This window comes from Arvicola amphibius, chromosome 1 (genome assembly GCF_903992535.2).
Source record: "Arvicola amphibius chromosome 1, mArvAmp1.2, whole genome shotgun sequence".
NCBI classification, from domain to species: domain Eukaryota; kingdom Metazoa; phylum Chordata; class Mammalia; order Rodentia; family Cricetidae; genus Arvicola; species Arvicola amphibius.
In genome coordinates this window covers 181,058,981-181,074,362 of record NC_052047.1, presented here as the reverse complement: position 1 = coordinate 181,074,362, position 15,382 = coordinate 181,058,981, and the positions used below count along the sequence as shown (strand labels likewise).

The 15,382-nt window shown below is 46.9% G+C and overlaps 1 protein-coding gene across 1 annotated transcript in view; it reads left to right on the top strand.

Moving 5' to 3' along the window:
- The first annotated feature begins 480 nt into the window (after window positions 1-480).
- Window positions 481-15,382, top strand: part of Pik3ap1 (phosphoinositide-3-kinase adaptor protein 1) — a 118,997-nt gene continuing 104,095 nt past the window's right edge. Inside the window, exons 1-2 of the mRNA XM_038321867.2 lie at window positions 481-646; window positions 11,305-11,724. Of these exons, the coding sequence (XP_038177795.1) occupies window positions 481-646; window positions 11,305-11,724 (586 nt within the window). The remainder of the gene's footprint in view (window positions 647-11,304; window positions 11,725-15,382) is intronic.

Sequence of the window (15,382 nt, the reverse complement as noted above, 5' to 3'; positions counted from 1 at the left end):
AATTATAGTTAACACCCGTGTGCCCTCAGAGGACCAGATCCAAGAAAATGCAGAAGGGTCACAGGAGGGCACCCAAGGGCAACGCCAAGAGCCCAAGGCCAGGTGCTCCTCCTTCCTCTTCCTGCAGACCCTCCTCCTTCTTGGGGGCAGCGTCTCAAGGACAAGCCCCAAGGGACAAGGTGGTTCGGACAGCTGTGCTATGCATCCCCACCTCAGGTCCCCGAGACCAGCCAGCCCTGTCCCTTCTGCTTTCCCTCCCCCAGTTCCCGCATCTGAGGCTGTTCTTTGGCGGCCGCCGAGGTTGCTGCCTGCCTTCCTGAGGCACGGGCCACACGTGGCACGAGCAGGGGTCAGCGCCGGGAGCTGGTGGCTGGTCCTGTGGGCTTCTCACTTCCCTTCCCCAACCGCCGCGCGTGCAGGTGCCCAGCGGAGCCCAGCAGGCGGGGCGGACCTATGGACACGCCCCCGCGTGAGTCCCTGATGCCCCGCGGGAGGAAGCGGCACAGTCGCCGCTGTCCTGAGCGCAGCCGGGCTCCACTCCCTCCCCGTGCCAGCGACATCGCCCACTGCGGCTGCGGGCACCGGGTACCGTGCTCCAGGCTGGCCGGGGATGCGAGCTGCTCCCGCGACGCCATGGCAGCCTCAGGTGGGTAGCAGGCACGGTGCTCCCTGGCTCCCGGGTCCCGGCTCGCGCCCCCGCTGGTTCCTGAGCCTCTCTGGCGCCACCCACACGGCCTGACAAGCTTTTCTCTCACTTCTTTAGTCCTTAGTGCTGGGATCTTGTGTTCTTACTGATGTTTTCTCAGGTCTCCTGTCACAAACTTCCCCTCCCAACTTTCTCACGTTTTGCCTAGCTGGTCTGTGCGCGATTCTCTCTAGTTTCTGCCCGAACTTCGCCCCAACCCAGTTTCTAAGTTTCCTTTTCTCTCTCTAGTTCTGGTCCCAGTAGCCCTAGGGTTTCTTTCTCGGTTGTAACTCTTGAGTATTGAGACTTTTGAAAGGAGGTAGAGGGCCGGCTTCTCTAAGAGGCCAAATGCTTCGCTTAGGGTCTTATCCGACCAATAGGGGGCGCTCAGGCGTCCTAGGTGGTCCTGGGAGATCAGAAGTGGTCCTGGGGCAGCTTACGAGGTCCCCTTCATCCACCGTGTTTGTATTTTTTCCTCTGGAAATGTGCTGAAACCTGAGACTGCTGTCACTTTAAAGCTCCTCTTACTGTGTTCTCTGTGGGACTTTAAGGTCCAGGGCGAATTGGAAATTGGTGGGCAAATGTACCCGTCAGAGGGTGCCAGCGTTTCTTCTGGCTGGTTTGGGTTCTTTTCTGGATCAAGAGTGTATACACTTGGCAAGTCCTCAGCTCGCTGAGGTCCAGGACAAACCACACAATGATAATGTTGAAAGACGATTAATGTCCCCTGCCTATACACTTCAGTGGACATTAGACATGTTATGTTCTTGGTGATGAAGGGCAGGTCTGGTCTCTGTTCACCACAGGGTTTTGGTGGTTGGTGTGAAAGAAAACAGTGAGTAAATAGGGAATTGCTAGGTGTGAAGAGAGAGTTGCTGTGTTTTTGGTTTGGTTTACTTGTGTTTACCCAGCCCAAGGCTGTTGTTTTTAGAGAGGCAGTGCCTGAAAACAGGAAGAAAGAAGTGTAGTGGGCTGGGGAAGTTACTGCTTGGAAAGGAAGGGAGCAGCTTCTGGACAGAAGAACCAGCTCTCTCCAGATCTGCGAAGGCCCAGCCTGAGGTCATGGTACTTTGGAACCAGGGTACAAAGGACCGTGATGGTACAGGCTCTTTACTAAAGATGGTGGGAGTGGTTCATCTCTGCCTGTCACTCCCTAGTCAGGCTCTATGGGTTAGAAGAATCAGTGATGGAGGTAAGGGTTCTACAGGGGTTCGTTCACTGGGCAGACATTGATGTCATGATTGTGGTTTCCAGGCATGGCACTAGGTGTTCAGGAAACCAGAAGATAAAAGCCATGTAACCGTGAAGACAGGGAAGGCAACGACTTATTTTATAAGACAGTACTTGGCATGGTATGGGCAATGGGAAAACAGATGGGAGTGAGGGGGCTTGAGTTAGACTTTTAAATAGAATGGTTAGGTGAAGTCTCAGAACAAGGGAAATTAGGCAAGACCCAAAGGTGGGGGAGATAGAGGGCCCTGGGGAGGTGAGCGCTCCAAGCAGGAGGTCTGTGCCATGTGTTCAATATACAGGGAACAACTATCATGGTTGGGTGGATGGAGGGCTTAGGAAGAGAAGAAAATAAGCTGGCTATGCTTCTGCCACCTTTCCTGGCTGGAGCAGGCAAACAGCAAACTGGTGAGCCTTAAGCAAAGGAGGCCAAGCAACCTGCTTTCCCTGTCTTGTGTCTAGAAGGCTGGATCCAAAGGGTGTAGCTAAAGGGGCTAGCCTCGACAGGTGGACTAGGGTTTAGATGAGGACTCCAGCCTAGCAACCAAACCTGGTGAACTCTTTGGATTGGTGAATAAAGTTATTCAAACCTCTTGCTGTCATTGCCTCTGTGGTGAGACACCATGCCAGGTGGTGTGAGTGAGACTGGGTCCCCTGGGCTCCCTGCGGTCTATAGCTACAAGTCCTCGGGAGGGCAGGTCACAGTGGAAGGAAGTCTTGTTTCCCGCTAACATGCCATAGGCTGGAGAGTCATCCAGGCCAACCTTCTGTATGGTTTTCTTATTTTTAAAATAATATTGTAATATGTTTACCCCAAATGCTCTGTGTCTAACCTTTTGACATCGTGGCATAATATCATCTCCAAATGAGTTGAGTCACATTCATAGCTATGCTGGGATATGTTTGGCTCAAGGGCTACTAATTGGATACACCTGAAAGAGCACAGTGAGGGGTTTCTAGTGTCTTCACAAGCGTGTGACTTTGAGAGGGATGTCATCCCCTCAAAGAGATGTCACCTCTTTTCCAGTACACTGGTCTGCCTCACCTCTGGAATGCCCTGCTCTGAATTGGAAAATGAATGGGATCGTGTAGTCTGTGGTTTTAGTGACTGACTTCTTGCTACATAATGTGTTCAAGGTCCACTCAGCTGTAGCTTAATCCTCTGGCCTGCTTAAATTCCCTGCCATCAGAGGGCGAAAGTCAGTCCTTCCTGAAAGATGTCTTTGCTCAGTTTGCTTGAAACAGCCAAGAATCTTGGCCCCTTGGCCTCGGAAGAACAGTGAGTAGTGAGGTGAAGTGTGAGCACTTTGTGCTGGAATCATTTCCCTTATTTACGAGAGAGAGAGAGAGAGAGAGAGAGAGAGAGAGAGAGAGAGAGAGAGAGAGAGAGAGAGAGAGAGAGAGAGAGAGAGAGAGAGGAAAGAGCCTGGGGCGTCCCCAAAGGTCTGCAGCTGGTGAAGACCAGAGTCCTCTCTTCCAGGCTGTGGCCTCCAAGAATCTGAGGAAAGAGCTCAGATCTTGTCCTGCCCCCTCTTCCCAGGTTCCTCTTTAGATCCTCCTGCCATTCCCGGACTTGTAGGGTCACAGGCACAGCAACAGGGCTCAACTAGTAAGAGTGCTTGTCACCAAACCTGATGACTTGAATTTGATCACCTGGGACTCACATGGGAGACCCCTGGGAGAGGGAGAACCAAGTCCTGCAAGTTGTTTCTGGACCTCCACATTTATGCTGTGGTTTCATGAACACACACACAGCACAGCGTGCACATACACATACAACAATAAGTGAATGAGATAGTGAATGAATGAACGAATAGTGGCGCTCTGGCTCGAACATGGCTCCAGGTCAAATAGACAGGGTCCCAGGATCAGTGTCAGTCATTGTGTGTTGGTTCTCCCCCCCCCCCACCAATGCCCCCGTGTCCCACCCATCCCCACTACTGTGACTCTCTCCCAACTGTGGTTAGCCAACACCCTTCCCAGACTCAGTCTATTCCCGGCGCCTGAAGCCAAACCTGTTCTTTGCAGTCCACCAGAACAAAGCCCTTTCCGCCATGGTTTGTGGGCTCCTAGTTGGCTCATGCATTGTTTCTCTTACTGAATAGGAAAAAGAAGTGGTTGAGAATGGGGAGCAATGACTTGGGGCTGAAGGAAGGGAACTGTTGTGGAAGAAAGGGGCATTCCCCCACACGGGGAGAGTTGCTGACAAAGCTGATAGCCCCGGGCTGCTCCTTGGTGGGGGGGAGGAACTTGAACTTCCACTTTGGACTTTTTTACAACTTCCCCAGCTTTTGATTTCAGCTGCCCTGAAGGAGTCAGGAGGATGGTAAACTGAATTGCAGTTATTTACAGTGAGGGCAGATTTACCTCCAAAATTGAATTGCAGTTATTTACAGTGAGGGCAGATTTGCCTCCATTTATGATATTGGTTGAAGTCAAACTGCGGTACACACACACACACACACACACACACACACACACACACACACACACACACACACACACACACATACACACAAACACACACGTGTGCACACACGCACACATACACACAAACACACACACACACAGTCACAGAGGTTGTGATATTAATTTGACTGAGGCACTAGCCACTTCTCAAATATTCTCTTGCCAGGCGGTGGTGGCGCATGCCTTTAATCCCAGCACTCGGGAGGCAGAGGCAGGCGGATCTCTGTGAGTTGGAGACCAGCCTGGTCTACAAGAGCTAGCTCCAGGACAGGCTCTAAAAAAGCTGCAGAGAAACCCTGTCTCGAAAAATAAAAAAACTCAAATATTCTCTTAATTTATTATTAAATTATTGTTCTTATGCATTGGTATTGTGCCTGCATGTATATCTGGGTGAGAGTGTTGTATTCCCTTGAACTGAAGTTATAGGCAGTTGTGAGCTGCCATGTGGGAGCTGGGAATTGAACCCAGGTCCTCTGGAAGAGTCACCACTGTTCTTAACCACTGAGCCATCTTGCTAGCCCCTGGACAATCTAGGGCTTTTTGTTTTGTTTTTACTTTGCTTTGTATTTTCAAGACAAGGTTTTTCTGTGTAGTCCTGGCTGTCCTAGAACTAGCTCTGTAGACCAGGCTGGCATCAAACTCACAGAGATCTACCTGCCTCTGCCTCTTGAGTGCTGGGATTAAAGTGTGGGCCTTCCTAAATACTCTTGCTCAATGGAGATTGGGTTCAAACCTTGAGTCCCAGGAACAAGCCACTTTAAATGGCTGTTTTCCATATTCAATTGTGTTTTTAATAAAGTTATTTTGGAACAGATTTAGATTTCCAGGAAAATGACAAAAACTTTGTAGAGTTCCCATGTATTCTAATCCCCCATTCTTATTGGCAACTTACATGAATGCGATACACTTACTGAAATACCTAAACCAATATTGGTAATTATTATTTTTGGAGGGTGCCTTTTAAGACAAGATATCAGCATATAGCTCAGGCTAGCTTGGAACTCACTATGTCCCAGGTTGTCCCAGGTTAGACTCTATAATTCTTGCTTCCCCTGCTTCAGCTTCCCACATTCTGGGTGGTCAGTTAGTTTTTAGCCTATGCTTTTTTCAAGTCTCCTTAGTTTGTACACAGTGTCTCTGGTTTCCATCCAAGATAGCACACTTCATTTCCCAGTGATGTCTCCTTAGGTGCCTCTCAGCTGGGATTTTATTGTATTTTCCTAAATTTTGATGTCCCTTGTCAATCCTTTTTTAAAGGCAGATTTTATGAGTACCAGTGTTTTGCCCACGTGTATGTATGTGCACCACATACACACCTGATGCCCAAGGAGCTCAGAAGAGGGCATCAGCTTTCCTGGAACTGGAATTACAGAAGGTGTGGGCCATTATGTAGATGCTGGGCACCGGATCCCAGACCCCTGCAAGAGCAACAAATGCTCTTAATCGCTGAGTTTAATTTTAAAACCCTTGGCAGTCCTTTAGAGGTGCAGTATTTTTACTGATCATTTGAGAATTTCATGTGTGTGCAGTGTGTTTTGTTTATGCTCACTCCCACAGCTTGTCCTGGACCCCTTACTTTTTCCTCCTGATCTCACCTCTCATTTTGGAAGTCTTGAGAAGCCCTAGTCAGGGGTTTTGTTTTAAGAGCACAGGCTATTACCACATCTTCTGGTTGTTAGTGATTTTGGTCATTGGGTAGAGGCAGTATTTGCTGAATTTGTCCATTGTGAAGTGACTTTGTCTTTCCATATTGGACTCTTTGGAAAGAAATCACTAGGCACAACCCATATTTAGGAAGAGACATGTTGTGTTTCCCTGAGGGTTGGGTTACCTACAGAAATTATCTGGGATTTGTATGCATAAAAGAAATTTGTATTTTTCTTCAGAGTTTTTTTTTTTGGGGGGGAGTGGATTTGTTTTTTTGAGACACGGTTTTTCTGCATAGCCCTCACTGTCCTGGAACTCACTTTATAGACTAGGCTGGCCTTGAACTCCCAGAGAGTTCCTACCTGCTCCTGCTTCCTGAGTGCTGGGATTAAAGGCATACACCACCACTGCCTGGCTTTTTTGTTTTTGTTTTTGTTTTTCGAGACAGGGGCTCTCTGTTGCTTTGGAGCCTGTCCTGGAACTTGCTCTATAGACCAGGCTGGCCTCAAACTTATAGAGATCTGCCTGTCTCTGCCTCCCAAAAGCTGGGATTAAAGGCGTATGGCCACGACTGCTCAGCTTCCCTCAGTTTTGAATTACTATTGTCTTACTGATTTTGGTGCTGGAGATTGGAGGAAGGACCTTGTGCTGTACCACTGAGCTACGTCCCATCCTCTCCCTAGTTCATTGGCTCAGTCACCTAATTCTGTCACTATGTATGGACTCATGGGCATGTCACTTATTTTGTGCTCTGACTTGCACTACCTTGTAACATCGTCTATTTTCCTTCCCACACTGCTTCTGCTTGGGCTGTGGAAGCCCCTTCAGCTGGCCCTTGCTTCCTTTCACATGCACTCATCACTGTATTTTCTCTGGAGCAGGTCCTCATTTATTACCATACAAGATGCTTTGAGCTCCTTGTATAACTTCTTGCCATGTGAAATAAATATTCCTAGAATCATTGGGAGAACCAGCCATTTCCCTAGGAATTCCTGGTTCATCTTTTTAATTAGAAAATAGCATTTCAAGGCCGGGCGGTGGTGGCGCACGCCTTTAATCCCAGCACTCGGGAGGCAGAGGCAGGCGGATCTCTGAGTTCGAGGCCAGCCTGGTCTACAAGAGCTAGCTCCAGGACAGGCTCTAGAAACTACAGGGAAACCCTGTCTCGAAAAACCAAAAAAAAAAAAAAAAAAAAAAAAAAAAAAAAGAAAATAGCATTTCAAACCAACGGCACTAAATAGGTTTTAATTATATTTTCTAAGTTACATTTTGTGTTTCTTTGACCTTTAAGGTAGGGTGCACCTTAGAAATTCAGAGTGTGGGGCTCTGCAGTCAACTCCTGGTATGGCCCCTCATGGTTTCACTCTTTGGCAGCAGCTCATGAACAATGAACTTTAGCGTTGTCTGTCGAGTGAGGCTGTTGTAAGCATGTATTCCTGGACTAGTCTTGAAGATTGAGGGAGAGAGTAGGCCAAGGTGTTTAGGTGGAAGTTGTAGAAATCAGAGACAGTTTGTGGGAATTGGTTCCTTCCTTCTTCCATGTGAGCTTTGGGGGACTGACCTCAGGTAATCAGGCTTGTACAAGAGCCTTTGCCTGATCAGCCATCCAGTCGGCCTCATCATGAACGTCTCATCCCCCTGCCTCAACCTGTCAGGTACTAGGATTGCTAGCCTCACTTTCTCCTTCCTCTTTTAAAAAATAATTTACTTGTTTTCATTTTATGAGAATTGATGGGTGTTTTTTGGTATACATGTCTGTGTGAGGGTGTCATTTCCTCTAGAATTGAAGTTATAGATGATTGTAAGCTGTCATGTGGGGGCTGGGAACTGAACGCTGCTCCTCTGGAAGAGTAGCCAATGTTCTTAACCACTAAGCTATGTCTCCAGCCCACTCCTCGCTTCTCCCTCATTTTTTGTAACCTTAATCTATTAAAAAATTTTAAATGATGTATTTTATTAAAGTTAAATTATGTATTTATTTTAAATTCATGTATTTATGTGTACATGTCTGTGTCTGCCAGTGTCAGCATGGGCCAAAAGAAGGCGTTGGATCCACTGAAGCTGAACTATAGGCAGTTGTGAGCTGCCTGACATAGGTGCTGGGACTTCAACCTTCATCCTCTGGAAGAACAAGTGCTCCTAACCACTCAGCCATCTCTCCAGCCCCTAGCCTTACTTTATTTTTTTCCTTTTTATTGAGCTCTACATTTTTCTCTGCTCCCCTCCCTGCCTCTCCCCTCCCCCCTTGTACTCTCCCTCAAGGTCCCCATGCTCCCAGTTTACTCAGGGGATCTTGTCTTTTTCTACTTCCCATGTAGATTATATCTATGTAAGTCTCTCTTAGTGTCCACATTGTTGTCTATGTTCTCTGGGACTGTGATTTGTAGGCTGGTTTTCTTTGCTTTATGTTTAAAAACCACTTATGAGTGAGTACACGTGATAATTGTCTTTTTGTGTCTGGGTTACCTCACTCAAAAAATGCTTTCCAGCTCCATCCATTTTCCTGCAAAATTCAAGATATTGTTATTTTTTTCTGCTGTGTAGTACTCCATTGTGTAAATGTACCACATTTTCGTTATCCATTCTTTGGTCAAGGGGAATTTAGGTTGTTTCCAGGTTCTGGCTTTGACAAACAAAGCTGCTATGAACATAGTTGAGCACATGTCCTTGTGGCACGGTTGAGCATCCTTTGGATATATATCCAAAAGTGGTATTACTGGGTCTTGAGGAAGGTTGTTTCCTAATTTTCTGAGAAATCACCACACTGACATCCAAAGGGGTTATACCAGCTTGCATTCCCACCAGCAATGCAGAAGTGTTCCCTTTTCCCCACAACCTCTCCAGCATAAGTTGTCATCAGTGTTTTTGATCTTGGCCATTCTTACAGGTGTAATATGGAACTCAGAATTGTTTTGATTTGCATTTCTCTGATGACTAAGGATGTTAAACATTTCCTTAAGTGTCTTTTAGCCTTTTTAGATTCCTTGTTGAGAGTTCTCTGTTTAGGTATGTACTCCCTTTTTATATTGGATTATGTGTTCTTTTGGTGACCAATTTCTTGAGTTCTTTGTATATTTTGGAGATCAGACCTCTGTCTGATGTGGGATTAGTGAAGATCTTTTTCCATTCTGTAGGCTGTCGTTTTGTCTTGTTGACCATGTCCTTTACTTTACAGAAACTTTTCAGTTTCAGGAGGTCCCATTTATTAACTGTTGCTCTCAGTGTCTGTGCTGCTGGGGTTATATTTAGAAAGTGGTTCCCTGTGCCAATGCATCCAAGTGTACTTCCCACTTTCTCTTCTATGAGGTTCAGTGTGGCTGGCTTTATGTTGAGGTCTTTGATCCATTTGGACTCGAGTTTTGTGCATGGTGATAGATATGGGTCTATTTTCATTCTTCTACATGTTGATATCCAATTATGCCAGCACCACTTGTTAAATATGCTTTCTTTTTTTCCATTTGATATTTTTTTTTGCTTCTTTGTCAAAAATCAGGTGTTCGAAGATGTGTGGATTGATATCTGGGTCTTCTATTTGGTTCCATTGGTCCTCCTGTCTGTTCTTATGCCATAGCTTTACTTTCTTAGTGATGCTTCTTATGTTCAAGACATCCTTTTCTCCTTTACTTTTTTGTCCACTTGTTAACCTTTCTGAAAACACTGCCATTGGCTTGGCATGGTGGCACATACCTCTAAACGCTGGCCCTTGGGAGGTGGAGCCAGGAGGGTCTAGAGTTCAAGTTAGCTACCCAGGGAGATGTCCAGAAAAAAGGATTTTTTCCCTATGGTCTTTTTTGAGCTTAGAGTCCCAGGGACTTACTCTAATCCTGTTTCTGACCTTACCAGGAACCTCTCAGTGATATATGGATCTGAGATGCCATTTCTTTATTTTTCTCATGCATGCATACTTACTATGTGTACATGTGTACCATGGCATGTGTGTGGAGGTCAGAGGACAACTTTATGGCATTGATTCTATCCTTTTGTCTTCTGGAAACTGCACTCAGGTGACCAAGCTCCTTTATGTCCTGAGCCACCTCAACACCCCCAGGTCTGACATTTCATTGTGAAAACCTACCACTTAGGTCGCTGTTTCAGGAAGGGTCCCCTGCCCTTCCCCCAGCCTGCTTCATCATAGGATGCATGTAACTTTGTGTTCATCCATGCTGCATTATTTCCAGACTAGGATGTCAAAGCCACGGTGTGGGACAGTGGTCACAGTAAGGTTAGGAGCCTACCTTTTTTGAACTTCGATCATTGGAAGATGTGACATGACTCCTTTATAAGAGTCTTGGCCTATTTCCTGATAGGAGGAAGTAGAGGCTGGGGCAAAGGATTGGACTGGGAACCACCATGAGTGTTGGTCCTGGCTCTATTGTTAACTTACTGATTGTGAATCTGAGTAAGCCCCTTCATCTTCTCAGACAATGTGTTTCTTTCACCTGTAAGTGAAGGATAAGGACCAGGTGACTCCATCCCTGCCCTCTTGGCCTGTTTGTTTCTGCCAATCTGGGCTTCCTTAGGAGAAGAAAGCTCCTGTCGCAGACCAACGGTGGGGGAGAGAAGGTCAAAGTATCAACTCACCAGTTTCCTGTCACACTGATGCACGGTCAATGAGAGGATCATGACACCAGTCTCCAACTCCGGAGGGTTCTTTCTCTACTCCAAGCTCTTTGCTGAGAACTTGGCCTGAGATACACAGGTCATTGCCATGCTGTTTCTACTTCCAGACAAGGAAACTAAGGCCTGGAAGATTTTCCTGGAGTTGTGTGGCTAGTTGGCAGAACCAGAATTCTGACCCTCACAGTCTGATCTCACTGCTTTGTTCCCGACCACTGTATTTGAAACAGAACTATGTTTCAGGGTCAGATCAGCTACTGGCTACCTCTGTGAGCCCTGGCTAAGTAACTCAATGCAGCAACATTGAGCACCAACGGCAAGGGTCTGTTGGCGGCCTGCTCTGATCACCCAAGAGAGCTGTGACCCTCTCCCTCAGCTTTTACTGTCTTAAGCAGACAACACCACGCCCTAGGGCTTGCTGTCCCAAAAGTCATTGGCTAAATGGATCGAAATCCTACCACAGGCATGTGTTTGGGTGACGAGTGTGGTGTGTCTGGCACATTGGTGGACTGCAAGAAGGGAAAAGGGCTAGACAAATGGATTAGGTATTCCTGGGAAGTTGTAGGTACCAGGCCCTCTTGGATAGTGTGTCTCCCCGGTTTCAGATTGCCTCCAAGAAGGAGCAGGCATTAACGAGTTTCCCTGTCTCCTTGCAGGGTGGGGCCGAGGATGCGACATTTTCATCTTCTACAGCCCAGATGCGGAGGAATGGTGCCAGTACTTACAGGACCTTTTCATATCCTGCCACCAGGTCCGCAGCCAGAAAATGCGGACATACCGGCTGGGCCCGGATACCTCCTTCTCTGCCCAGGACCTGTGGGTGTTCCGGGATGCACGGTGCATACTGGTGCTACTCTCTGCAGGGTTGGTGGAATGTTTCTGCCAGCCAGGACTGCTGCCGGTGCTGCAGCGCGCCTTCCACCCTCCGCAGCGTGTAGTGCGGCTGCTGTGCGGAGTGCAGTCCGGGGATGAGGACTTTGAGACCTTCTTTCCGGAATGGGCGCACTGGCAGGAGCTCACCTGTGATGATGAGCCGGAGATCTACCTGGCGGCTGTGAGAAAAGTCATTTCTGAAGGTAAGGGTTCATGGCAAAGAGAGGCACGCTCAAGAGGAATCAAAGAGCGGCATTCTAGATCCAGGCGAAGTATCTTTATTTGAACATTTGTGTTAGAAAATGAGGAAAACTCTCCTCAGAGACCCGGTGTCCCCCGAGGCTCTAGCTCAGGGAGAGAGTACTTCCTACCACGTGCAAGGCCCTGGAGTCAATCCTCCAGAGTAGTTCTTGGTTTAGAGTAGCCAGATTTCTAAGATGGGATAGGTTGAACCTTCTTTCTAGAATTTTCTCTGCTTCGAACGACACAGAAACCAGGTTCCCTACTACGAAGCAGGGACAGGAAGGAGAGACTTTGATGATTATGGTGTGACTGGCTGGACCGCCAGCTCTTATCACTGCAGCCCTCCCAGCTTGCCCTCCGCTTCCACTCTCTTCTTCGTAGTGACCTTGATAGCTTTGTTGAAATGTCAAAAAGAACCCGTTTACGGAGCAATAACCCTCTTTTTTTCTCATCGGCCCATCTTCTGTCCTTTGCACTGCTTCTCCTTTCAAACTGGTAACTTTCCAGTCCTTTCTGCAGGGCTAATGACTTCCCTGGGGCCAGGATATGACACACACTCTGATTAACAGAAGCAGAAGAGGAGCACTGGGATGGTTGCAGGTCACAGCTTTTCTTCCCCTTTTGTCTTTTCTTTTTGACCTTCGTTGTGAGCTGTGAGCAGACTGTGTGTCTGCCTTGTTTTCTTGCCATTTGAGATCTTACATACTTGGCACCAGCCAAGAAAGCTGGACACTTACCGGCCCAAGTTCCCGTTGCCTCAGTAGTTCCAGGTGTAACATTAATGTAGCTCATTCACCTCCCTCTTCCATTTCCTGATCCAAAGCCAGAATTTACCAGCTCTAAGATGGGCCTCGTGGTTCCTACAGGCTTGAAATCCCAGCTCTTTGAGAGACAGTAGCAGGAGATCCAAAGTTCAAAGTTGGCCTGGGCTACACACAGTAAGTTCATGGCCAGACTCTGTTTTAGGGTGGGGTAAGGTACAAAGAGGGCTAAGAATGTTGCCCTGTTCCGGAACACTATGTGCAAGGCTGGAGGTTCAATCCCCAGGACTGAAGCAAGAACAGCAATCCTGTGTCCTGGTTTGCGTTCTGTTGCTGTGATAATGCATGCGGACCAAAGGCCATCTGGGGGAGGAAGGTATTTATTCCAGCTTCCAGGTTTTAGTCTATCACCAAGGGAAGCTAAAGCAGGGACTTCAGGCAGGAGCTCAAATCGGAACCCAGCGGATGAATGCTGCTTACTGGCTTACTCCCTAAGGCTTGCTCAGCTTGCATTCTTATACAATCTAGGACCACCAACCCACAGCTAAGCCCTTCCCAGACAATCGTTCATCAAGAAAATGCTCCAAAGACCTGCTCACAGGTCAGTCTGATGATGGCAGTTCTTCAGCTGAGGTTTCCTACTTCCTGGGTGACGTAACCAGTGAGTATGACCAGGTCTCAGCATAATAGAGTCGTGCTCACTTTGTAATACAAATAACAGGTGTTTTTTTGAGACATGGTTTCTCTGTAGCTTTGGAGCCTGTTCTGGAATTAGTCTTATAGACCAGGCTGGCTGTGAACTCGCAGAGATCCTCCTGCCTCTGCCTTCTGAGTGCTGGGATTAATGCAAATAACTGGTGTTAATGCAAGAGATGACTCACTTGAAATGCTTGGGACCCCGTTAACAGTTTTCTAGAGTTTGCTCATTTTAACTTTGAAATGACAGGAAAAGCGCACCATGCAGACATGCATGATCATGTTTCTTTGCTTTTTGGGAGCTGTGAGCCGTGCAAACTTACAAAGAACCCAGACACACTAGTTGCTCCTCCCCGAGGGTGACTTCATTGCAGTGGCCCAATGCAGCGTCATTGCTGGCCACTGTCATCTGCCAATCAATCATTCAGAGCTCCCTGGAAGGATTGCCGTTTCACAATATTTACCCATCATTAGTCTCTTAAACAGGATTGTGCCGATATTTTAAAAAACATTAAAGGGAGTAAATTGGGAACATGGAGACCATGGAGAGGGTAAAAGGGGAGGGGAGAGATTGGGAGGGGAGAAAAATAAATAGCTCAATAAAAATAATGATAAAATAAAATAAAAAAAAATTTAAAAATCAACCAAAAATATCAGCTATAATCCTACAACATAAAAGGTAACAGCTAATATTTTGGTATGCTTCAAGGTAATCTTAATGATAGATTTAAAAATATATAACGTATACTTACATAACTGAAGGAAAGTTTTACAACCTAAAAAAAAAGTTAAGGCAGTGGTGGTGCACGCCTTTAATCCCAGCACTTGGGAGGCAGAGGCAGGCAGATCTCTGTGAGTTCGAGGCCAGCCCAATTTACAAGAGCTAGTTCCAGGACAGGCTCCAAAGCTACAGAGAAACCCTGTCTTAAAAAAAAAATTAAAGGTTTGAGAAGAAGCTCATTGAGAAAGTGCTTGCTTAACGTGTTAGGTCCCAGATAGGGTGCTGGAGGCAAAGAACTTGTACTGCTCTAGCAGAGAACCTGAGTTTGGTTCCTAGTACCCACTTCAGGTGGCTCTCAGCTCCTCTGGGAGTTGTGGGTTCCTAGAGTATCTATACCCACGTGCACATACATGCACACAAACACACATGGCACATATAACTGAAAGTAGGAAAAATCAATCTTAAAAAGTACAGAGGGAGCCGGGCGGTGGTGGCGCACGCCTGTAGTCCCAGCACTCGGGAGGCAGAGGCAGGCGGATCTCTGCGAGTTCGAGGCCAGCCTGGTCTACAAGAGCTAGTTCCAGGACAGGCTCTAGAAACTACAGGGAAACCCTGTCTCGAAAAACCAAAAAAAAAAAAAAAAAAAAAAAAAAAAAAAAAAAAGTACAGAGGGATACTTTTAATAAGATTTGGGAACATTCAGTGGTGAGACATCTGCCTACATCCATCTCCTCTGGTATCTTACAATTTGCTCTATTTTACTCTGGACTACGATGCAGTGTGCGGTGAGGCTTCACCTCCCAGTGCTTCAGAAAGGTGAATTTCTTCACAGTAGTCCTTTTGTTCCAAGAACAAACAACCTATTGTTGGAACGAGATCATTTCAATAAGCAATTAAAATAAGCTGCTTAGTGGGAAATCTGCTGTTCAGAATCAATGGGTATAGGGACATATAGAATTAAGAAATAGTGGGGGATGGGAACTCAGAGTGCTGGTGGTCACACACAGTCAGTTGGACTTGAATTTGAATAAATGCTTCTCAAATTTTCACGTGCAAAGAAGAACTTGCGGACCTTATTAGTAGCATGTGTTGACTGAAGGTTGGGTGGAACTCAGGAACCTGCATTTCTCTTTTTAAAATTTGATTTATTTATTCTTCTCTCATACATTACACCCCAACTGTGGTTCCCCCCTCCACTCTTCCCAGTCCCTCACTCCCTACTCCCCACTCCCCAGATCCACTCCTCCTCCTTTCCCTTCAGAAAGGAGCAGGCGTTCCAAGGATATCAACCTGGCCTAACAAGTTACAGTAAGACTAAGCACAGACCCTCCTATCAAGGCTGGATGAGGCCACTCAGTAGAAGGAAAAGGGTTCCAAGAGCAGGCAAAAGAGCCCGAGACACCCCCACTCCCACTGTTAGGAATCCCACAGAAACACCTA